This window comes from Natator depressus, chromosome 28, assembly GCF_965152275.1.
Source record: "Natator depressus isolate rNatDep1 chromosome 28, rNatDep2.hap1, whole genome shotgun sequence".
NCBI classification, from domain to species: domain Eukaryota; kingdom Metazoa; phylum Chordata; order Testudines; family Cheloniidae; genus Natator; species Natator depressus.
The window spans coordinates 7,507,251-7,532,257 of NC_134261.1; the positions used below are offsets into that span (position 1 = coordinate 7,507,251).

Consider the following 25,007-nt stretch of genomic DNA (forward strand, 5'->3'; position numbering starts at 1 on the left):
CAGCCAGGTTGGGGGATGGCTCCGGGCTACAACTTCCCCCGACACCGGGACAAATCGCTGCGGATCAAACGGGGGGGGGGGGGGAAATCCCGCCCCCCCCCACGGGAGGAGAGTTTCAATGGACATGTGAGGAGGAGGGAGAGACGGGGGGGGGGGATCAGGGGAGACGAGAGAGCGGATCGGGGGGGGGGAGGGGGGAGTTTACAGCCACGTGGGAGCTACCGAGAGAGAAAAGGGGAGAACTGGGGGGCATTTGTGCCGGGGGGGGGGAAGGGGCACAAACAGGGACAGGATCCAATTAGCTCCCCCCCCGCCACCCACTTCCCCCCGGGGAATTTCCTGGCTGCACAGAGACAGTTCAACCCCCCCCCCCGCAACTCCGGGTTCTCCCCCCCTCACCCCCCAAGGGACCCCCCCGCCAGGTCGCAGTCCCCCCCCCCCCCAATCCCAGCCGTGCCGGGGGCAGAGAGTCACTTTGTTGCCCCCCCCCCGGCGGGGTCTCCCACTCACGGGGGCGGGGGCGGGCAGAGCCCGGGGCTGGTCCCAGCTGGAGAAAGCCCCCCCCCGGCCGGACACGGGGGGGGTCAATGATGGGCCCCCCCAGCAGGGACCCCAGGGGGAAGCCGCACCTGCTCCTCCGAGAGACTCGACACGAGGCAGCTCCAGGGGGCGGGGCCTGGAGCAGCCCGGGGGTGGGGCAGCGCCTGGGGGCGGGGCCTGGAGCGGACCGGGGGCGGGGCAGTTCCTGGGGGCGGGGCTCGGGCCCAGACCAGACGCTGCTGCTGCCCCCGTGGGACCCGGGAGCCCGGGCTGGGCAGCTGCGGCTCCCCCCTGGGGTCCCTGCTGGGGGGGGCCCGTCATTAACCCCTCCGTGCCCGGCCGGGGGGGGCTCTCTCCAGCCGGGACCCGCCCCCTGGGCAGCCCCGGGCTCTGCCCGCCCCCAGCCGGAGCCCCCCGATGAGCGGGAGACCCCGGTGGGGGGGGGGAGCGCTGGGCGCGGGGGGCAGGAAAGTGACTCTCTGCCCCCGGCCCCGGGGAGAAGCCTCGGAGCTGCCTCAGCCCCAGCGGAGCCGCCGCAGGCTGGGGGAGAAGAACAGAAAGTGAAGAGAGAAGGGGAAAAGAGAGCCCCCCCGTCCCCTCTTTGCCTCCCCCCTTCCACCCCACCATCCCGTCCAGGGGCATCCCGAGGTGGATGCAGATTATGCAGCTGTGTGGGGCACCCTGAACTCTGGGGCACCAAATTGCCCCACATTTCACGGTGCCCCTGGCAGCTGCCTGCTGCAGAAGTGGCCCCCCCCCCCCAGCTCCGGCAGCTAGCCCCATCCCCTGGCCAGCCACCCGGCTCATGGGCTGCACCCACTGCCTGGGGCAGGGCTGTCCCGAGGCGGGCGTGGGGCCCGAGACAACACCCTCCACCCTGCCTCTTCGTCCTCTGCCCCCGGCCCAGCCCCATCCAACCTGTCCCCCCCCAAGCCTCTGCCCCCAGCCACGGATGCAGCCCGGAGGACAGGCAGGGGGCCTGCCCCGGCAGCAGGGGTCGGGCCGGACCCCACAGTCACCAGCAATGGTGGGACGTGGAGCGACCCGGCCCCAGCCCACTCCCCTGTGCCCCCTCCCAGCCTCCTCCCTCCGCTTCCCGCGGCTGGGGAGTGCGGGGGCAGTCCTTCCCCCTCCCGCAAGAGACCCGGCTGGGGTAGGGGGACCGGAGTGGGCTGGGGATGGGGCTGGGTCGCTCCGCGTCCTGCGGCCGCTGCCAGGCCCTCGCTCCTCCCCCGGGCTGCTCTGGGCCCCGTGAGGCCCCCCAAAGTGGCCCACCACACCTCCTTCCTCTCTGGCCCCACAGGGCTCTCGCGCAGCCCAGACCCTCCCTAGGGCGGGGGAGCAGGTGTTTGGGCTGCATAGGGCACCCTAGACAGTAGGGATGCCCCTGACCCCATCTCCCTGGGCTCCCTCTGTGCTGGTGCCATGGGGGTGACACTGGAGTTTGTGGGGTGGGGGGTTGACATTTCCCTTGTGAGGCCCCTCAAGGCAGCACTGGGTCTCCCCTTTTTAGTGGGGGGAAGTTGGGCAGGAGGCAGAGGTGTTTCCCCGTAAAGGGCCATTTGGTTTTGGTGACTGGTTGTGGCCTCGGTCACGTGTCCCCGGACCCAGGGTCATGGGCCATCTGTGGAACAGGGAAGCTCTGGCTTTCCCTGGGTGCTGTCGAGTGGTCGCCAAGCGGTCGACCGCAATCGCTGGTGGTCGAGCGGGGCTGCGGCTAAGGCAGGCTCCCTGCCTACCCCGGCCCCGCACTGCTCCCAGAAGCGGCCAGCACAGCCCTGCGGCCTTGTGGGGCGGGGGGGCGGGGGTCTCGGCGTGCTGCTCCTGCCTGTAAGCGCTGCCCCCGCAGCTCCCATTGGCTGGGAATGGGGACCCGTGGCCAATGGGAGCTGAGGGGGTGGTGCTGGCAGAGAGGGGCAGCGCACAGAGCCACAGGAGGGCGTTGGTCCCTTCCTCCAACCCCCTGCCCTCGTCTGGTGAAAATGAGTGAGGGTGGGGGAGAGCGAGCAAAGGGGGGAGCGGGGCAGGGCTATGGGGGAAGGGGCGGGGTAGATCCTGGGTTGGCCTTCAATTCAAAAAGTGATCCTGAGCATCAAAAGTGTGGAGACCTCTGCTGCAGACTGAGAGCTCCTGGGAAAGGGCAGGGGTGGAGGGAGCAGGAGGAGGCAGGCAGAGACATGGGAGAAAAGAAAGGGCAGGGTGGAGAGAGAGACAGAGGCAGAGAACAAATAATTGAAGCAGAGCAGGTGTCCCAACTCCTTTTCGACAATGTAAAAGCCTGAACTTTGTTTCTAGCAATCCGAGTTCAATGATCAAGGGGATCCACACGTGCCTGATCTCTTCCCCCCTCCTCAATTTTTAGTATCAATTTTTATTTGGAAGCGTTTGGCTCAACCCTGATCTTCTCCTTCCCTAACTGTGTTGCAATCTGGGGTATATTTTTATTTCGCCTCCCTTTTGTTCATGTCCTTATCGTTGGAACAGCAAAGGAATCTGCAGGAGAAAAAAAAAACAGACTCAAGATTTTATTTCCCCATCGTGCAGAAACATCAGACAAACATCTCCCACAGCTGGAATCGGAACACAATGTGACTGCAGTTAAACCAGTTCCGGACCCGGAAACAACAAACAGGAAGATCCATTGCTCAGGAATAAAAGACAGCTTGTTTTTCAGACAAGATTTTTGTTTCTTCCTGCTACACACAGAGGGACTGGATAGTGCTGATTGCAGACAAGACTCCAGGAGGACAAGGAACAAATTCAGGCCGTCAGTCGCCTGCAGGAGGGAGATGATGTTTTGACAGTGGTGGATGCCTCATCTTAAAGGCCTTTGTCTGCCTCCTTCAAGTGACTGTTTGGTACAGAAATGCAGCCCCTACTCCTGGGAGTCTCCTGTGGGGTGCCTGGCATTGGCCGCTGTCAGGAGACAGGATAGTGGGCTGCATGAACTGCTCTGACTCGGTATCTCTGCTCTTACGTTCCAACTGCTGTGTATGGAAGAGATGACCTTTCGGGCTCTACAGAACTGAAGAAGTGTTCTGGGTTAGCTCCAAAGCTTTTCTCTTTTACCAACAGAGGTTGGTCCTCTACCAGCTCTTACCCTCACCTGCCTTGTCTTTCTTGGACTCGAAAAACTCCTTTCTCTCAACTCCCTTTGGAGAGAAGTGAAGTTTTCCCTTTGGGAAACTTATCAGACTGAAGCAATTGTATTCATTGTGGCACTGGAATTGAAGGATTATTGAATATTATCAATAAATAAGTCTTAACCTGAGCTTCCGGTTTTCAAATTGGTTTTCCCAACTCAGTTCCCAGTTCTCTTCTAGAAAGGACTCCAGGATGCCTGCCCACCCCAGCAGACGTGGCACCTTAGAGACGAACCTAGACTCTGACAACTGGCAGGAGACCAGTCTGACAGTTCGAGTTCACTGTCAGAACAGTCTGGCTACAATCAAAACAACATTCAAAGCATACAGTTACAACAGAAAGAAAAGGAGGACTTGTGGCACCTTAGAGACGAACAAATTTGCTGGCACATGATGGCACATACCACATTGGTAGATGTGCAGGTGAGTGAGATTGACAGAGCCGGAAGAGTACCCAGAAGTCACCTACTACAGGACAGGCCCAACAAAGAAAATAACAGAACGCCACTAGCCGTCACCTTCAGCCCCCAATTAAAACCTCTCCAACCCATCATCAAGGATCTACAACCTATCCTGAAGGATGACCCATCACTCTCACAGATCTTGGGAGACAGGCCAGTCCTTGCTTACAGACAACTCCCCAACCTGAAGCAAATACTCACCAGCAACCACACACCACACAACAAAAACACTAACCCAGGAACCTATCCCTGCAACAAAGCCCGTTGCCAACTGTGTCCACATATCTATTCAGGGGACACCATCCTAGGGCCTAATCACATCAGCCACACTATCAGAGGCTTGTTCACCTGCACATCCACCAATGTGATATATGCCAGCAATGCCCCTCTGCCATGTACATTGGCTAAAGCGGACAGTCTCTCCGTAAAAGAATAAATGGACACAAATCAGACGTCAAGAATTATAACATTCAAAAACCAGTTGGAGAACACTTCAGTCTCTCTGGTCACTCGATTAGAGACCTAAAAGTGGCAATTCTTCAATAAAAAAACTTCAAAAACAAACTCCAACGAGAGACTGCTGAATTGGAATTAATTTGCAAACCGGATACAATTAACTTAGGCTTGAAAAAAGACTGGGAGTGGATGGGTCATTACACAATGTAAAACTATTTCCCCATGTTTATTCCCCCCTCCTACTGTTCCTCACACATTCTTGTCAACTGCTGGAAATGGCCCACCTTGATTATCACTACAAAAGGGTTTTTTCTCTCCTGCTGGTAATAGCTCACCTAAGCTGATCACTCTGGTTACAGTGTGTATGGTAACCCCCATTGTTTCATGCTCTCTGTGTATATAAATCTCCCCACTGTATTTTCCACTGCATGCATCCGATGAAGTGAGCTGTAGCTCACGAAAGCTTATGCTCAAATAAATTGGTTAGTCTCTAAGGTGCCACAAGTCCTCCTTTTGTTTTTACGAATACAGACGAACACGGCTGGGACTCTGAAACCAGTTAAATTGAAGTTATTTTTCCCTCCCAATTTCCCCTTAATTGCTATAATTAGCATTGCCCAGGCTTCCCTGTTCGAGGGTTAACAGGATCACTAACCTGCTGCAAAATGTGTCAGAGTTAGGGACGGCAGCCTGCTTTCTGCTCCTGGGCTCAGCTTCTCCCAGCTCACACAGGGCAAAGCAGCTGCCCTGACTGCTCGCCCTCCTGTCGTCTGATTCCAGCACCAGGGAACCCATTGGCGCAGACCCAAAACTACCAAACCCACTTCCGGAAGCTTCTGGATGGGGAGTGCTTAATCTGCCTAGCAACAATGACCCAGACCAGATCACTCCTACCTCCCACCAACTGGTCTCTTAAAGAGAGAGCTCCCAATTAGGCACATGGCTTACATGTTACTAATTATTTATATGAAATATAGGGCTTAACTGCTCAAATCGGTACCCACAACAATCCTCTGTAAGGAGGTGCGTGGCTCTCCCCTGCTGAGTTCTCTGTTTCAGCAAATGAGTTCGTTACAGACGATTGACCCAAGGTTCTTCCTTTCCCTGTGACACCAATTCCACTTTTGTTAACTGTCTGAAAGCACGAGCTTCATCCACCGCCATATCTTTTTCACGTAACATAACAAACGAAAATAGAATAAAATGAAACCCAAATGAAGTGGAAAGGCAGGTCTATGCAAACACATTGAGGGTATTAAGCTTTTATCTTCGGTTCTGCTTGGCGGCAACAAGAGAAACCTGTTGAAATTGGTTAGTTTTAACATTTTGCGGCAAAACCAGACATACTATATCCTGTAATATTTTGGACATTTTGGCTGTAACATACTTCTAGCTATATTTTAGTATTTAAGAAAGGTGCAAACAAGTTTGTAACCCCCCCCCCAAAAAGAAACTGGCATTTTCTTAGTATCAGCTTTTGGTGAATGTCGATATTTCTCCTTACAGTTTTTCTTTGAATAAACCCCCCTGGCCCCGGTGATTAGTAAAAGAGAACCCTTTTCGTTTGCAATTGCATTATGTCTTGAGGCAGAGAAAGCGTTTCTGGAAGAGAAACCTACCTCCACTCATCGCTCTTTGAAAAACTGGAGCCGAGAGGAGTGGGACTGTGGACTGGCACTGTGATGGGAATCATTGGTGGGGGAGGGGGATTTCTAACCCGGTTAAAAATTGGAGACCCCAACACTTCTGCATTCCAGGCACACTTGTGGGGGTCCACGGCTGCACCGGAGAAACGGGCTGATCAGTGGTGGGCATGCTGCTTCATACCTCACTCAGGGTCGGAACTGGTCTGTGCAAGCGAAAAGGACAGAGAGGCCTCAGATTGCAATAATCCCGTGCAGATAAACCAGGCTTGTCCACCCTCTATCCTGGCACAGCAGGGAAGGTTAGATTTGGAAAACGGTCAGATTCATAAACAAACCCCTTTTCATGCTGACAAACCAAAACAAAGCTGGGACACACCCAGAAGGGGAACGGCCCTCTCGGCGTCCATGTCGGATGCTCCTTGAGAACGGCTGGCTCCCGCAAATGTCCCCTTTTGCTGCCTCCAGGCCGCTCCCCTTGGCTTCAAAGCGCTGACCTACAGGACGGGCGACCATGGGGGCGGCACCACAAAACCCCACGTCGGAGCAGGAACTCCGGGGCCACAGGCTTAATCCTCCAGTCCCAGCGCAAAATCTTCAGCCGGGCCCTTGTCGCTGCCTCTGCCTGAGTGGCGAGGGAGACCCCACGAGACGCGCAGGCTCCACCTTCCTTCCCACCCGCTGCCATGTAGACGGTGCCCAGCTCTTTGCCTCTGGCAGCCCCTGCCAGGGAAGCCTGGCCACGCGGCCCGAGCCTGAGCGGCAGCCACAGTCCCTCCTCCCGCGGCTGGCCGAGCGCGGCGCAATGGGGGCCAAGGCCAGGCTGAGCTGGAAGGCCCCTGCCAGCCAGACCGAGCTGAGCGATATCCTGCGAGCCTCGCTCGCGTGTCCCCACAGCAGCTGCCTGCCTCTCTGGGCAGGAGAAGGGGACAAAGAAGCACTGACGCCTCAGGCCGGGGGATGAGGCACTGCCCTCCCATGGTAGCGCCCTTCGACTTCAGCCCCGCCAGCGAGGAGTGCTGGGGACCTTCCGAGCAGGATTCGGCCTCAGCAGGTCCCTGACCCCAGGGGCCAGGCTCCTGTCTCTCTGCAGGCCCCTGCCAGGCTTGAAGATCCAGGAGAAAAACAAGGGGGCCGGTTGCTGGCAGAGAATGGGGTCCGTCCCTCCACCGCGGACGTCCCGGCCCAGCCTGTTACGGCTGCAGAACTGGGCGCGGATCCGTTACCGCGGAGAAACAGGCCGCGGCAGATGCAGACAAGCTTCCCTTCAACAGCGCAGATGGGGGAGCGGAGGCTGGAGCAGGCCAGGAGCGGATTGACCATGAAACAAACCACATAGTGCCACGGGGCCCCCCAGTGACGGGGGACCCCAAACTTCAGGCCAAATCTCATCTCCCAGCCTGCCCCCGAGTCCAGGCCAGCAGTGCAACAGGGCTCAGGCAGGCAGGCTGCCTGCATGCCATGGCCGGTGGCCCCAGGCCAACCCCAGAAGCAGCCATCTGCTGGCACGTCTCTGCTCACCCCTGGCCGGGGTGGGAGGGGAGGCAGCTCTGGGCGCTGCCCCCACCCCAGGGAGGGCACGGAGGCCTCTGCTCCCCTCCCCGCAGTGGGTGTGCAGGGATGTGCCGGCCGCGCGAAGGTGCCCTTCTGCCTCCATACTGCTCCCAGAAGTGGCCAGCATGTCCCGGCATCCCCTGGGGGGCGGTGTCTCCAAGCACGGCCCCTGCCATGAGTACCAACTCCGCATCTCCCATTGGCCAGAAACTGTGGCCAATGGGAGCTGTGGAGGAAGCGCATGGAGACCCCCCCCTTGGCCCCACCCACCTAGGGGGTGCTGCCGGAGGGTTGTGTGAGCCGGTCGCTTTGGGAGCTGCACTGCCCGGGGTAAGCGCCACCCCTCCTGCACCCTAACCCTCTCCCCCAGTGCAGAGCCCACACCCTGCACCCACATTTCCTCCCATAGCCCACACCCCTCAGCCCCTCCCACACCCCAGTCCTCTGCCCCAGCCCAGAACCTGCACCCCACACCCAAACTGCCTCCCATAGCTTTGCTTCTCTTCCTTTCACCCGGAACCGTCCTTCTTCTCCTGGGCTGCAAGTAGCCATCCCTGGGAAGCCAAGCGGCAGGCACAGGATTCTACCTCCCAGCAGCCAACTCCAAAGCCTGAACTTGAAACTCAATGGCTCCCAGGTGCCGCAGTGACACCCGTTCACAAACCCGTTGAACTCCATGTGATTTGTTGAAAATATGCTAATGAGTGTGAATATAATGTAACTGGAAGATGCTTCATGCAAAAGGTCTCTTGTAAGTTATCGTTACAAAGCTTATAATCTACTGTGTGTGGTCATCCTATTTGAATGAATGTACCATTCTTGTATCTGAAACTAGAAATATAACTCTGAGGTCCTGTTGTAATTATGCAAAGTGTGGGCCTTTAATGGTGGTCTGGAATCTTGATGGCTCCCATCAACCAGGACAATTGAGTGTAGATGGCTCTGTCTACTTGGAAGCCTTCCTGTGAGTCAGGCCGGGAAGAATGAAGGCTTGGGGTCTCACAGGACAGGTGACCATGTCACCTGGTATGGGAATCCATCTTAAACCTGGGGCTTTTCCCAAGGAAAGACACAAAAGATTCCTGCTTTGTGCCAAAGCTATATATATATGTTTTGAATTGAAGGCCAACCCAGGATCTACCCCGCCCCTTCCCCCATAGCCCTGCCCCGCTCCCCCCTTTGCTCGCTCTCCCCCACCCTCACTCAATTTCACCGGGCTAGGGCAGGGGGTTGGAGGAAGGGACCAACGCCCTCCTGTGGCTCTGTGCGCTGCCCCTCTCTGCCAGCACCACCCCCTCAGCTCCCATTGGCCACGGGTCCCCATTCCCAGCCAATGGGAGCTGCGCGGGCAGCGCTTACAGGCAGGAGCAGCACGCCGAGACCCCCGCCCCCCCCCACGCCGAGACCCCCGCCCCACAAGGCCGCAGGGCTGTGCTGGCCGCTTCTGGGAGCAGTGCGGGGCCGGGGTAGGCAGGGAGCCTGCCTTAGCCGCAGCCCCGCTCGACCACCAGCGATTGCGGTCGACCGCTTGGCGACCACTCGACAGCACCCAGGGAAAGCCAGAGCTTCCCTGTTCCACAGACGGCCCATGACCCTGGGTCCGGGGACACGTGACCGAGGCCACAACCAGTCACCAAAACCAAATGGCCCTTTACGGGGAAACACCTCTGCCTCCTGCCCAACTTCCCCCCACTAAAAAGGGGAGACCCAGTGCTGCCTGAGGGGCCTCACAGGGGAAATGTCAACCCCCCCCACCTCCGAACTCCAGTGTCACCCCCGTGGCACCAGCACAGAGGGAGCCCAGGGAGATGGGATCAGGGGCATCCCTACCGTCTAGGGTGCCCTACGCAGCCCAAACACCTGCTCCCCCGCCCTAGGGAGGGTCTGGGCTGCGCGAGAGCCCTGCGGGGCCAGAGAGGAAGGAGGTGTGGTGCGCCACTTTGGGGGGCCTCACGGGGCCCACAGCAGCCCGGGGGAGGAGCGAGGGCCTGGCAGCGGCCGCAGGACGCGGAGCGACCCAGCCCCATCCCCAGCCCACTCCGGTCCCCCTACCCCAGCCGGGTCCCTTGCGGGAGGGGGAAGGACTGCCCCCGCACTCCCCAGCCGCGGGAAGCGGAGGGAGGCGGCTGGGAGAGGGCATAGGGGAGTGGGCTGGGGCGGGGTCGCTCCACGTCCCACCATTGCTGGTGACTGCGGGGTCCGGCCCAACCCCTGCTGCCGGGGCAGGCCCCCTGCCCGTCCTCCGGGCTGGGTCCGTGGCTGGGGGCAGAGGCTTGGCAGGGGACAGGTTGGATGGGGGTGGCCGGGGGCAGAGGACGAAGAGGCAGGGTGGAGGGTGTTGTCTCGGGCCCCACGCCCCCCTCGGGACAGCCCTGCCCCAGGCAGTGGGTGCAGCCCACGGGCCGGGGGGCTGGCCAGGGGATGGGGCTGGCTGCCGGAGCGGGGGGGGGAGCACATCTGCAGCAGGCAGCTGCCAGGGGCACCGTGAAATGTGGGGCAATTTGGTGCCCCAGAGTTCAGGGTGCCCCACACAGCTGCATATTCTGCATCCGCCTCGGGATGCCCCTGGACAGGATGGTGGGGTGGAAGGGGGGAGGCAGAGAGGGGACGGGGGGGCTCTCTTTTCCCCTTCTCTCTTCACTTTCTGTTCTTCTCCCCCAGCCTGCGGCGGCTCCGCTGGGGCTGAGACAGCTCCGAGGCTTCTCCCCGGGGCCGGGGGCAGAGAGTCACTTTCCTGCCCCCCCCGCCCAGTGCTCCCCCCCCCACCGGGGTCTCCCGCTCATCGGGGGGCTCCGGCTGGGGGCGGGCAGAGCCCGGGGCTGCCCAGGGGGCTGGTCCCGGCTGGAGAAAGCCCCCCCCGGCCGGGCACGGGGGGTTAATGACGGGCCCCCCCCCAGCAGGGACCCCAGGAGGGAGCCGCAGCTGCCCAGCCCGGGCTCCCGGGTCCCACGGGGGCAGCAGCAGCGTCTGGTCTGGGCCCGAGCCCCGCCCCCAGGAACTGCCCCGCCCCCGGTCCGCTCCAGGCCCCGCCCCCAGGCGCTGCCCCGCCCCCGGTCTGCTCCAGGCCCCGCCCCCTGGAGCTGCCCCGCCCCCGGTCTGCTCCAGGCCCCGCCCCCTGGAGCTGCCTCGTGTCGGGTCTCTCGGAGGAGCAGCTGCGGCGGCCCGTCATTGACACCCCCCCCGTGTTTGGCCGGGGGGGGGGGGCTTTCTCCAGCTGGGACCAGCCCCGAGCTCTGCCTGCCCCCGCCCCGGTGAGTGGGAGACCCCGCGGGGGGGAGTGCTGGGGGGGCCAGCAAAGTGACTCTCTGCCTCCGGCACGGCTGGGATTGGGGGGGCAGAGACTGGGACACGGCGGGGGCGGTCCCTTGTGGGGTGAGGGGGGGAGAAGCCGGAGTTCCCGGGGGGGGTTGAACTGTCTCTGTGCAGCCAGGAAATTCCCGGGGGGGAAGTGGGGGGCGGGGGGGAGTTATTTGGATCCTGTCCCTGTTTGTGCCCCTTCCCCCCCCGGCACAACTGCCCCCCAGTTCTCCCCTTTTCTCTCTCGGTAGCTCCCACGTGGCTGTAAACTCCCCCCTCCCCCCCCCGATCCGCTTTCTCGTCTCCCCTGATCCCCCCCCCGTCTCTCCCTTCTCCTCACGTGTCCATTGAAACTCTCCTCCCGTGCGGGGGGGGGGGGCGGGACCCCCCCCCCGTTTGATCCGCAGCGATTTGTCCCGGTGTCGGGGGAAGTTGTAGCCCGGAGCCACCCCCCAACCTGGCTGCCCCCGGCGTGGGGGTGGGAGGAGACGCCGGGTCTCTGCCGGGGCGGGGAAGGGAGGGGCCCGTGTCCCCCCTGGGGCTGCCCCCGATCCCGGCTTCCCAGTCCCATTTGCTGCCCCCCAACCGCAGCACCGTTGCCCCCAGCCCCCACCTGCCCCCCACCTGCCCATCCCCCACTGCCGCCCCCTTCCCTCCCCCAGGGAGCCCTACACCCCCCCCCCTTCAATCAGCCCCTCAGGGGGCTCCCTGCTGCCCAGGGGAATGGGGGCAGTGGGGGGGACCATCACTTTCTCTTTATGTATTGGACAGGCTGGATTTTATATGACAAACGGTCCCCCTTTTCCAGCTAGCTATTTAATAGCCACATAAAATCCCCCCTCCCGCCCCCGGTCTTGGTGTTTATCCCATGTTCTCAGTTGCGTAGTTTGTGACACGTTTTCTCTGTACGTCTCAAAGATTGAAACAAAATACCCTCAACGTTTGCCCCACTTTTACTCTAGTTGTCTACTTCTAATTGAATATGCCCCTGAGAGCTTTCCCTGTCTCTGTAATTATAAATTACGAAGAAACTCTCAGATTTACACCTTTTCTCAGATTCCTGAATATGGATATATAACGTTTCCCAATGTTGCCCATTTCCGCTCTATTCATTGACCAAATAGTGGTGGGAAATACACTCAGCTTTTACCTCCTATCAACGACTGCGATAAAATCCCTCTCATTTTCCACTTTCCTTTCTATCATTTGCATAAATGGATCCAAAGTCCCTCAGATTTCCACCCTTTCTCTTTCATTTCTGAACACTGATCTGAAATCTCAGGTTTCCCTCTTACTATGTCATTATCAAATGTCAATTAAAAATCCTCCCGGGTTTGGGGCTGTTCCCCATGTCTCTAAATCCCAGCAACTTCTCCTTCCTTGGGGGGAACCTGTCGCCCTGAGTCCTTCTCCATCCTGGTTGGGAAATTAACCCCCCTGCAACAATGATCATCTTTCCCTCTCTTTTGAGAATCATTTGTTCCCTCCTTTATCTCTGTTAAAAATGTTTGCTGATAAGAGACTAGCCATATATTCAAAACCCATCAAAGCCAGAGGCCTCCCCCTGTTTGGGGGATCGGTGGTTCCCAGCTGGTAACAGGAGAGTTGGCTGGACCCTTTCCTTTTCTCCAGCTGGCATGGGATGGGGAGGTCCCTCTGAGTGCAGCGTGGGTCCAGAAGTATCCCAAACCCCATGACAAAGGGTCTCCGTGAGGGGTGGCTTCCCGCAGTGCTAAGATGTAGCCACCTGTGGGGTGGATCCACGGTGGCCATTATTTGCTAGTGACAGATTATGGAACTTTCTTAGTTATTTTGGCCCTCCATGGCTTCCCTTCTGTTAAAGAAGCGTCCCCCCCGAGCTCCCCCTGCCTGTGTGACTGGCCAGCAAGGGGTGGTGATAACTTTCTATCCACTTATCAGACACTGCGAGGGAACACTGTTGCTGGGGGGGTGCATGTCTGTGTGGGGAGATTGCAGCGGGAGCTGAAGGGGCATTGTGGTAGAGGGAGGCCTCTGAGTGGCTGGGCAGGGGGGACCCTAGTCAGGTTGGTGGGTTCTGGAGGGTTTGGGGTTTCGGGGGGTAGTTCTGATGTGCCCAGCCCTAAGGCTCTGGGTCCTGGAGGTGGGTATCACTGGGGGCCTGTTGTCTGCAGACCAGTGGGGGTGGGGGGTGTCTTGGGGAGGTGGGGCAGGGGGTTAGATGCTGCCTGGTGCTGTGCCAGGGGCTCTGTCTGGGATTGCCCAGCTGGCTCTTGGGACCATTGCCATGCCCAGTGCCCAGAGCTGTGGTGGGGCGGTCCCTGGCGCAGAGCGAGGGGTCCTCCTGTAAAGCGTCAGGGGGTCCTGCTGGGAGGAGGAGGGGGTCCCAGGCAAATGGCCTGACAGATCCTGGTGGAGGGCAGGTGGGGGTGCTAGGCAGGCAATGGGGAAATCCCAGGCAGGCAGTGAGGGACTATAAAATAACTCTACACAAACAGCCCCCCACCCCATTTCTCCTCCCATTTGCAGGAGTAAATCCAGCCATGGGGGAGCAAACAACCCAGGAATGAGAGTTTCCTAGCAGACAGGCATGGAGAGGGCGCAGGGAAAAGGAGACAGAAGGAGACAGAGAGACTGAAAGGGTCCGTGGGATAAAAGAGTTTCGAGAGAGATTTCCAGCTCTCTAATCTGCCCAGACAGATGTATTACTGCACTGAGGGGAGAATCACTTTCCTGTGGACAAGACGAGGATCAGAGAGAGGAAAACCCAGTTCCTGACTCCGTGTCCCTCCTGCTGGGGTGTGGCTGCCGTGGGGTCAGTGTCAGAGGGAATCCTCGAAAGGGACTCCTTTGGTTCTGCTTTTTTCTAGGATTGCGTTCAGAGACTTTGTTTTGGGATGCGGGAGGGAGAAAGGAGGTTAAAAGTGTGTCTGTGGGCTTAGCCTGGCAGGAGGGGCCAGGTCTCTGCTGTAATAAAGAGACTGAGCATTTTCTCAGCACGGCAGAATCTAGGATCTCGCTCTGCAGGGAAAGAGCCTGGGGGAAGCGTGATGTGAAATGAACTAATGCCCGTTCCTAAACCTCCACAACGGCCCTTCTCGCCCGGCCAGGCTGCAGAACGACGCTCACGTTTCGTTCCGGTTCATCCCGTCCTCCCATGGGACAGGGGAGCGACATGGGTGCAGAGGAGCCAGCTCAGGTAGGGATTATTGGGGGGGTTCTGATTTGTTCCTGCAGGAGGGAGAGGGACAGCAAATACGCCGGAGAGGGGAAGGTTTGCACCGTCTGGTTTGGAGGTTGGAGCGGGGCAGGAAATGCACAGGGTGGAGAAAGGGAGGAGGCCAGGGGGTGGCAGACCTGCTGGGAGTTGTTTAATAAGTGGCCTAGATTCGAGGAAGAGACCCATGAGGTTGGGAGGTGGAAATGCTCCAATTTGGTGAACAGAAAATAACCGAGCTACATGGGGCTGGGACAAAGGCCCAGACTCCTAGTGCTGGAGCCTGAGCCAGCGAACCAGCGGGTGCCTTGAAATATGAAGGGGGCAGCCACCAGTCAGGCTTAGGGGAGATTCGCCTGCCTCATATCCAGCTCCTGACAAGGAGGAGGGTGTTGGGCTTCCGACAAGAGATCTCTCCCTAGACCCTGCTCGGGGCAGCATCTCCTGGATCAGTCTGTGGCTAGTAGGTGTGTGATGGATCTGCTGGGAGAGAGGAGGGGCTCTCTCTTCGTCCCCTCACCCTGGTGTTTCCTGGATGCTCTGACCAGGGTGGGGGTGGGCCTCTGTTGACTGTGATCCACCCAGAGTTTCCGTTTGATTGGCCCCTCTCCCCCACGAATAGTGGGGCTGTGAGTGGGGCAGCAGGTCCTGACTGTGGGGCTCTTGCTCTTTCAGGGGTCTGTGACGTTCGAGGAGGTGGCTGTGTATTTCACCAGGGAAGAGGGGGCTCTGCTGGACCCCGCTCAGAGAGCCCTCTACAGAGACGTCATGCAGGAGACCTATGAGAATGTGACCTCGCTGGGTAAGGGTTCCCGTCCCCTCGGTTCCTGGAGGGGGAAATGAAGAGATGAGGTTCACCCCACCCCTGCAATGCCACCTCTGCTCTGTCCTGTTCCAGCATCACCCCAGCGTGCCAGTGACACACACATGACCAGAGACCCTCCCCGGCTGCAGAACACTGTGGGGACAGAGCACAGGGGCAGTACCGCACAGTGTCCAATATCTCCTGTTTGCACAAGTAAAACGGGGGGGTTAGGTCCAGCATAACGAACAGAAGCTTCCTACCCCTGGCCTTCTCTCAAACCCTGAGCCTTCTCCACCCAGACCAGAATGTGCTTGGGGTGTAAGAAGCAGGCTGCTGGAGTCAGGGCTGCTGGTCCAGGGTTACTGATCACACAGACACTCGGGGCGTCCTTGAATGCTGGCTGGGGGAATCTAGACAAGGGAGCTCCAGCATCAGAACATTGAAACTCACCCAGGACTACAGATGACACAATTCCTCACTGCTCCGGATTGCCCCCGTGCATGTGAAAATGGCCTAGGTTGCTGGTGAAAATCCTTGAGGCCTGGAGAGTTGCTCCCCCCATCCCCATGTGCAATAGCCACAATCTCTCTTCTCTGCAGACTTGGTTTTTTGAGTCCCTCATTCCTGAAGTCACATGACCCCGATTCTAATTCTTATTTTTCACATTCTGCTTTTCTAGACTATTTAGAGTCTGTTGCTTCTGAATGATAGTTTCTAATTTCCCAGTGTTCTCCACACCTAGGGATTTTCCTACTCCCTCCCATTGCACTGGACTCACTAGGTTCCCTAGTATTTAAGAACGGCCACACTGGGACAGACCAAAGGTGCATCTAGCCCAGTGTCCTGTCTTCCGACAGTGACCAGTGCCAGGTGTCCATGATTCTCTGTTCTGTTCATTCCCTCTGGAAGTGATTCATCTCCTGTCACCCATTCACAGCTTACGACAAACAGAAGTTAGGGACACCATCCCTGCCCATCCTGGCTCATAACCATTCATGGACCTGTCCTCGATAGATTTCTCATGGTGGGTTTTTTTTTTTTTTTTTTTTTTGTAACCCTATTATAATCTTGGCCTTCACAACGTCCTCTGGCAAGGAGTTCCCCAGGTTGACTGTGCGTTGTGTGAAGAAATACTTCCTTTTGTTTCTTTTAAACCTGCTGCCTAATAATTTGATTGGGTGATTCCTAGTCCTTGTGTTATGAGAAGGAGTAAGTAACACTTCCTTATCTACTTTCTCCACAGCAGTCTTCATTTTATCGACCTCTCTCATATCCCCCCTTTGCCTCTTTTCCAAGCTGAAAAGTCCCAGTCTTTTTCATCTTTCCCCATACAGAAGAGTTTCATACCTGTAATCATTTGGGTTGCCCTTTTCTGAACCTTTTCCAATTCCAAGATATCTTTTTTTGAGATGGGGCAACCACATCTGCATGCAGTATTCGAGATGTGGGTGTACCATGGCTTTATATAGAGGCGATATGATATTTTCTGTCTTATTATCTATCCATTTCAGAATGATTCCCAACTTTCTCTTTGCTTTTTGACTGCCGTGGCACACTGAGTTGATGTTTTCAGAGAACTGTGCACAGTGACTCCAAGATCCCTCTGTTGAGAGGAAACAGCTCATTTAGACCACATCATTTTATATGTGTAGTTGGGATTATGTTTCCCAGTGGGCTGCAGTATGGTGCTATCCTGACATCTAGTACTGCTGAGATCCTGCATTCAGTGATATCCCTGCCCTTCCTGTTCCCTTTCTCATAAAACAAGAAGAGCATCCAAATGCATATTTACCTTCATTCCCTCAGTGGTCCTCATGGGAATCTCTGATCGGTTCCAAAGTGTATTAAAACCTTTCTTAAAGGGTTACCTCTTGGTGGTTATCAGGTCCTGTGAGTTTGTAGCCCAGAAAGACCCCCCTCAGTCAGCTCAAACTCAGCTGTTTATCCCCCAAAAGTCTGTCGTCTTCAGCCTCCTGAATGAGGGGAAATCCGTCACTACCCCTTTCTGCGTTGGGTAAAGCTTCAAAAGGTGGAGCTCTGCATAACCAGCCTTGAGATCTGGCATTCATCACCCCGTAGTGATACCAGATTGCACAGGAAACCCATCCCGCAGCCCTTCCTGGTATCATCTGGCGCAACTTGGCATCATAGTCTGTGAAGAATTCATGCTTTCAAGGCCTGGCTTAGATATACAGATAACAGTCATAATTAGGGCAAGAGTTTGCAAGCAATGAAAACAGAGTAATTGAGAAACGTGAGCAATATCTAATCCTTTAAAGCCTGAAAGTGCCTTGGGGGGAGGGGACAGGAGCCAGCTGTGTGGGGGAGGTGGGGCCCAGACACTGGGCATTGAGAGCCTCGAGCCAGCTGTGCGCTGGAGAGACGGGGCATGAACCAGCTGTGTGCAGGGGAGATGAGCAGGGGAGAGGTGCTGTGGACACGGCCGGGAGCAGGTGTGAGTGCCGTCCTCTCTGCAGCATGATGAGAGAGCCTGGCGTCCCACTGCTGATCCCAGACTTGTATGAGGAAGGAAGAAATTGGCAGCAAGTCTCGACCGCAGCCAGCCTGTGCCCTGGGGAGGAGTCGGGTGTCTCCAGGGAGAAATCTGGGGGGTTGTGACCTTGCATGCCGCACCCACCCTCTGATCAGCAATTCCAGTTATTAACGGTGATTCCAGAAACGAAGAGTAATTTCAGGAAAAAATGCATTCCTAGCGACAATTTCCGGAAAACACTGGCCCTAGTCGTAACATTCAATCCGATAGTCTCAAGATATAGGCCTGTGTTGATCAGATCTGTCACTCTGCCTTCACGGAGTTCACTCTCCTTGTGGGTTCTACCCCTTCCCCCATTCTGTGTCTGCCTTGTCTATTTAGATTGAAACTTCTTCAGGGCACGGGCCATCAACGCTTCTCGGTTTGTACTGTGCCTAGCAAAATGAGGACCCACTGTTAGTTGGCCCTTAGGCACTAAGGTAATGAATATGATTTATAATAATCATCTCCTGACACTTTGAGCCAAGGAAGCCGGCCTTGGGATGTTACTACTTAAAAATGAGCTGGGCTTAAAAGCATGGAATATTCTTTGTGACAAGTATCCCACAAATTCCACTGACCTCCCTTGGTTTCTTTGCCTTGAGCAGGGTTTCCAGTTTCCAGAACTGATGTCATCTCGCAGCTGGAACGAGGGGTGGAGCCGTGGGTCCCAGACCTTCGTGGCTTTGAGAAAAAAGTGCTCCCGAGAGCTGCCTTCTCAGGTGAGGCATTGGTTAAACCAACCCCAAAACTGTCGGTGAATACAGGAAACATTTGGGATGCCCTACAAAGACCTTGTGAGCTCTCCAAGTTGAGGATTGTTCCCTGCAGATGTGGAATCATTAGGCAGAGGTCACTCATGGCTTCCCACCTATCCTGACTGACAACTGGCAGCAGGTCCCTCCCCAATCTCGCTGTCCCCTGAGATTTCTTCTGAGATACGGACCCAGAACTGATCCCTTCCTTTCTCTCCTCTGGGGAAGGTTTAAGGAAAAATCAGCTCCTGATAGGTTTGATCTGTCCTGTACACATTTTGGTTTCTTCATCCCTTTTTCCATTCTTCTCTCTGAGATTTCCTTTCTCTCTGGCACAGGCAGAGACTTACGTCTGGATTCTCTCTGTCTCCCATCAGATGTTGGGATGGCGAGTGAAAACGAGGAGGAACCCCAGCAGGAAGATGCTGAGCGAGTAGAAGCACATGGGATGTTCTCAGGAAGGTCCAAAGGGAATGATTCTGGGAGCTATGCATGCCCAGAAAAAACAAAAGGCTGTGAGAGTCAGCAGAGGCCAGAGGAAAACTTCAGTAGCCAGTCAGACCTTATTACACGTGAGAGAATGAACTTGGAAGGAACACGCTACACATGCCTTGAGTGTGGGAAAAGCTTCAAAGGGAGCTCTGACCTTCTCACACATCAGAGAATCCACACGGGTGAGAAACCTTACGCATGCAGTGTGTGTGGGAAATGCTTCAAGCGGAGCTCACACCTCATTGCACATAAGAGAATCCACATAGTTGAGAAACCTTATGGCTGCCCTGAGTGTGGGAAACACTTCAAGCAGAGCTCACACCTTATTACACATCGGAAAATCCACACGGGTGAGAAACCTTATGGATGCCCTGAGTGTGGGAAACACTTCATTGACAGTTCATCCCTCCTCTCACATCAGCGAATCCACACAGGAGAGAGGCCCTACACATGCTCTGAGTGTGAGAAAAGCTTCAGTTATAGCTCAGCCCTTACTGCGCATCAGCGAATCCACACGGGTGAGAAACCTTATGGATGCCCTGAGTGTGGGAAACGCTTCAATCGGAGCTCATGCCTTATCATACATCGGAGAATCCATACGGGTGAGAAACCTTATGGATGCCGTGAGTGTGGGAAACACTTCAATCAAAGCTCAGCCCTTATTAGACATCAGAAAATCCACATGGGAGTGATCTGTAACAAATGCCTTGACTAGGGCTGGCCAAAGGTGGTTTTTTTAAAAAAAAAAATCACATTTGCTAATTCCCACTCAGTGATCTGAGCCCCATCTTCACCGTGGTTACTCAGCTCCCGCAGATGAGTTGCCTGCTTCTGCCTTTTGCAGCTCACCCTTCTTTGGGGTCAGTCCTGTGATCTTTTCTATCAACTCCTTTCCTTTTGAGTCGAAGGAGCGTGTGTCCCTCCAGTCAGGAATGTTCATCAGCTCCAGGTGGGGGAGAGAGGTTTGTTCCCAACAAGCTACTCTGAGTCAAAAACTACCCGTGCCGTACATCCTCTAGGACTGCACATGGCGTCGGCTGCTCAAGTTAGTGATCTTCGTCTTAAAAGACAACTACAGTTGTCGTGCAGATGCAGCCGAGGTGCAGTGGTTGGCATTAGCTTTCCCCTTGACCTGACCTAAACTCCGTCACTTTTCCTAGTCTAAACAAACTCTGACCATCACAGTTATACTGTTCCCCATTTAAAAACAATTGTTAGTCATCAAGTTCCCCCACCAGGAACATATTGTTTCATTCCCAGTTGTCACAGTTCATCAGAGCACTGTTGCTTCAGGTTTTCCTGAAGGCAGATATTTTTACTACCGTTTTCCTCCCTTAAAATATATTGAAGTATGGCAAAGAGCAGGAACAGGGAAGGGATAGGGAAAAATGTCTTTTCCCCTCTGTAACAACAGAAGAACATCGGGTAAATCAGAGGGATTCTCCGTCGCCATCCCAATCCCCCTGTTGTTCAATTGGTAAGGTCAATATTTCCCGAAGGGGCTGGGAAGAGGATTCCCTAGTAAATGATTTGGAACTAAGCAAAACACCCATTCATTTGCCTCCCAAAGCAGTTGTGGCCCATGCCCTGCAGGAGGTTGCTCCTGAAGATCTCCCCTTCCTAATCAGGTGCATGTTGCCTATTTGGGAAATGCAATCCCTATCTAGGTAGAGATGGGAAAAATGGAAGTGACATTTCTGTTCAGCTCACTCCTGGGAGATGCTGTAAATGTGTAGGAAATGAAATCCATGAGGAATGTGATGGAGCTGCAGAAAGACACCCATTTTGAGTAGATACCTGACATTTGGTGTCTTACAGGGATTCTAAGCCGCCCCTGAATTTAGTCCCTTATTTAAATCTGTGCCACCAGATTAAAGAAACAAAAGGGCATATTTGGGGGAGTTATACCTCAGTATCGCTGCTGTTATGTTGTGTGGTTGGTGAAGAATTCTACACCAGAGAAGTGTAAAATTGCTACAACTCAGGTCAAAGATTTGACAAGAACTCAGGTAGAAATGACAGGTACGAGTGGTTGATTTTCACGCCAGAGATGGACGCTCTGGTGACCTGTGGCCGAGGTAAACTGTTTTTAGAACGCTGCTCCCTAGTGAAGTGGCATTGCTCACACTTCTACAGGATGCCGTGATGAAACTGGGAACAACTGTCTTTTACCATTTGGATCCAAAGTTTCCTGAAGCACAGAGACAAACAGCTGATTCCTTCAGAGACATCCCATGCCTATGGGTCCCAAAGTGGCTGCCTTGCTGGACAAGAAGCACTTCCGTGTTGGTTAAATGATGGTAGCCAATGAGGGAATGTAACAGATTCCAAGTTCAGACTGCAGGATACATGAATGCTGAGTCCAGAGTCTGTGGTTTGGTCTCTTAGTTTTGCTCTTGAGTCTAATGCCTTTGTCTCAATTCTCCGCCTCCTGCTACTCTGAAAGATTAGAAAGTGTGAAAGTAGAGCACAGGTGGTTTTTCTCACGATGCAGCCTTCCCACGTAGCGTGAGACCCCTTCCACCCACACTTCTGGGAGAAGACCCAGGGAGAAATGAAGCCTCAGAAATGGAAGGCTCCTAGGTTACGGTAGAATGTGACTTCACACAGAGCTCACTGGGTGAAAATGGGAATTAAGAGAAAACTGCCCTAAAGGTTTATAGTTTGTAATCTTTGAATAAATTGTTACCAGCAACAAGAAAATTACACATGAAGTTTATTAGTGTAACGTAAGAGGCTGATTCTGTGATCACTTTCAGTGTTAAGAGTATAATTCAGGTTTTCTTCTAGCCCCCTCCTACTACATAGGAAATGGTGGCTAATCCTGCAATTAAAACCTGACTCCAGAGGAATGAGAGTGGGGGAACATATGAGAGAAATAGCGTGTAAGAGAATAGAGACCCAGTATAGACTGGAATGATTTCTATTTCAAATGGAATTTATTTGGATAAATTTTGAAATAAATCTTCTGTTGGGAGGAAAATTACTTGAGACAAGATGTGGAACCTTTTCCCCAGTGAGAGGGGAACAGCCAGAGAGTTCCCCAGGGCTCTTGTTCGCAAAGCAAAGATGTCACCTTAGGCAGGAGATGTCAAGATCTACAATGGTGATGGGCGTGTGATGGGAGCTTTTCTGGGTGGTTGTTGTTTGGTTGCTTTTTTTCATGTAATTTTTGTTTTGTTTTTGCAACCAGTTATTTTTATAGGTGCTGAGGCCCCTTCTCCTTTTGAGCACAGCTCTTTAACCCTCAGGCCTGGCTCTGGAAACCTCAGAACTGGCTTTGTGTTTTTTTCATGTGTGACGATGTGACGCAGCAGGGAGGGGGGAGTGTTGACCTGGGAATGTGCCCTGGGGATGGGAGACCTGAGAGCCTGTCACCTGAGCCAGGAGGGGGAGGGGGAGGTAACACCTCTGCCCAGGAATGTGGACGGAGGCTGCAGCAGGGAACCTGCTCGGTGGGTTTAGTTTCAGTTTGGGGCTGGGTGGAGGAACACAGGGAACCCCAGGGCTGGGGTCTAAGCTCCCTGCTCCCCCAGAAGGACTTCACTGAGGGGTCCTGGGTGTACCCACAAGCTCTGTTTTGGACTGTGTTCCTGTTGTCCAATAAACCTTCTGTTTTACTGGCTGGCTGAGAGTCTCAGTGAATCCCAGGAAGAGGGGTGCAGGGCCTGGACTCCCCCACACTCCGTGACAACTGGTGGTAGCGGTGGGATCTACTGCACCCCGTGAACGGCGCTTCCTGCAGTAAGTGACTGGGGAACAGTAAAACGAAGGGGGATTGACGGGGACCAGGCGTGCTGAAGATTCAGAGAGAGACGGTTTCAGGGGGCGGTTAACCCCTGGGAGTGTGTGACCAGAGAGAAGGACTTTTGCAGTAACAGGGTCCCCCGGGGGATTGCAGCGAGCGGTCCCAGGGGCGGAGGAGTCTGCAGCTCGACCCTGGCAAAGAGGTGGTGACCTCAAGAAGGACTGGCACACTAGGGGCTTTTCCTGGAAACCGTGGACAGCTGCCCGGCCTGCGAGTGGCCAGCCGGGAGATGTACGCTAAACGCCTTAAGAGCGACCTGGTGGAGCTGTGCAGGCAGAGGGGGCTGCGCGTCGGGAGGTCCACCAAGGAACAGCTGATTGCCCAGCTGGAGGAGAGGGATCGCTTGGATGACCCGATCCCTGTCCCTGAGGGAAGCCGCCCGGCGGACGCAGCGTGGGCCCTGGGGCCTGACCAGGCTGGGAGGGGTCAGACTGCTGCCCAGGACACCCCGAGACCCTTCCTACCTATGCCTGGGGGAGGGGTTGTGGGAAGCCCAACGAATACCGAGGGCCCCCTGACCCCAGCAGCCAGCAGGGGATCCTCCCAGCGGAGCTCCCCATCCCTGGAGCGGATGCGGCTGGAATGGGAGAGGGAGAGGAAAATGAGGGAGCTGGAGGATCATGAAAAACAACGTCAACATGAGGAGAAACAACGTCAACATGAGCAGGAGGAGAAGGAGAGGGAGCGTCAGGAGAAGGAGAGGGAGCGTCAGGAGAAGGAGAGGGAACGTCAGCATGAGCAGGAGGAGAAGGAGAGGGAGCGTCAGGAGAAGGAGAGGGAACGTCAACATGAGCAGCAGGAGAAGGAGAAACAAAGACAGCATGAACTGGAGCTGGCCAGGCTGAGGAGCAGTGGGGCCCCGGCTGCGGTGAGTGAGGGGGGACCCAAGACTGCAAGGAGCTTTGATAAGTGCTTCCTGGCCCAGCGGAAGGAGGGGGAGGACATAGATAGCTTCCTGACGGCCTTTGAGAATGCCTGCGAGCTGCACAGGGTTGACCCTGCAGACAGGCTCCAGTTCCTCACCCCCTTACTGGACCCCAAAGCCGTGGAGGTCTACAGCCGGATGACAGGGGCAGAGGCGGGGGACTATGAACTGTTCAAACAGGCCCTGCTCCGTGAGTTTGGGCTGACCCCCGAGATGTACCGGAGAAGGTTCCGGAGTCAGCGTAAAACGCCTGAGGTCACCTACCTACAACTGGTCAACAGGATGCAGGGATATGCCCGCAAGTGGACAGCGGGGGCCCAAACTAAAGAGGACCTGCTTGACCTGTTTGTACTGGAGCACCTGTATGAACAGTGCCCTTCCGACCTGAGGCTGTGGCTGGTGGACAAAAAGCTCGCGAACCCCCAGCATGCAGGGCAGCTGGCCGACGAGTTTGTGAACAGTCGGTCAGGGGGTAGCCGGGAGGAGTCCCAAAAGAACAGGCCCCCCCCGATGCAGAGAGAGAGTCACCATGGGGCCTCCCAGCGGGGAAATAGGGAGAACCCCCTCCAAAGGGGAACGCCTGGTGTCGGGCCCCTCCGACCCGTTCGAGGGGACCAACGTGACCTGAGCTGCTATCACTGTGGCCAGAGAGGCCACGTACGGGCCCAGTGCCCCGGGCTCAGGGACAAACTGAGCAGACCCAACCTACCCAGGGTTAACTGGGTAGGGACTCAGCTGGACGAGGGGCAGGCGACCCAGGAAAGGGGGGCTACCAGTTTGCCACCTGCTCAGGAGGGAAGAGTACCCCCAGCCAGCCCCGCCAGAGGGCTGGAGGCTCTGGACTCAGGGTGCTCGGTTTACAGGGTGGGTGCGGGGCTGTCCCTCCGGAGAGAGTGCCTTGTTCCCCTGGAGGTGGATGGGAGGAAGGTCAATGGATACTGGGATACGGGCGCGGAGGTGACGCTGGCCCGGCCCGAGGTGGTGGCCCCAGATCGGGTGGTGCCCAACACCTACCTGACCCTGACGGGGGTGGGCGGGACCCCATTTAGGGTGCCCGTGGCAAGGGTACACCTGAAATGGGGGACCAAGGAGGGCCCCAAGGATGTGGGGGTACACCACCATTTGCCCACTGAAGTTTTGATGGGGGGAGACCTAGAGGACTGGCCAAGCGACCCCCAGACCGCCCTGGTTGTGACCCGTAGCCAGAGCCGGCGAGGGGCACTGCGACCTGACCCTGGGGAGGGTACCACACTGGAGGCGCGAGACCCTACTCGGGTGGGGAGGGAGCGCCGAGGGGCACGGCTCAGAGAGGCTGCGGCCTCAGACCTGGCCACGGAGGGGGAACCGGGCCCCATCCCTTCCCCAGCCGCTGAGTTCCAGGCCGAGTTGAGGAAAGATC

General features: G+C 56.2%; 1 protein-coding gene and 1 long non-coding RNA gene across 2 annotated transcripts in view; both read left to right on the forward strand.

Annotated features, from left to right (window-relative positions):
* Positions 1 to 11,005: 11,005 nt before the first annotated feature.
* On the forward strand, positions 11,006 to 14,984 carry LOC141979000 (uncharacterized). The gene is made up of 3 exons (XR_012636461.1): positions 11,006 to 11,048; positions 14,184 to 14,272; positions 14,966 to 14,984. It is a non-coding gene; the product is annotated as an uncharacterized LOC141979000 (long non-coding RNA).
* Positions 14,985 to 18,310: 3,326 nt separating this feature from the next.
* Positions 18,311 to 25,007, forward strand: part of LOC141978798 (uncharacterized) — a 157,521-nt gene continuing 150,824 nt past the window's right edge. The window contains exons 1-2 of the mRNA XM_074941112.1: positions 18,311 to 18,350; positions 18,761 to 19,557. Coding sequence (XP_074797213.1) covers positions 18,769 to 19,557 — 789 coding nt within the window. The 5' untranslated portion in view covers positions 18,311 to 18,350; positions 18,761 to 18,768. The remainder of the gene's footprint in view (positions 18,351 to 18,760; positions 19,558 to 25,007) is intronic.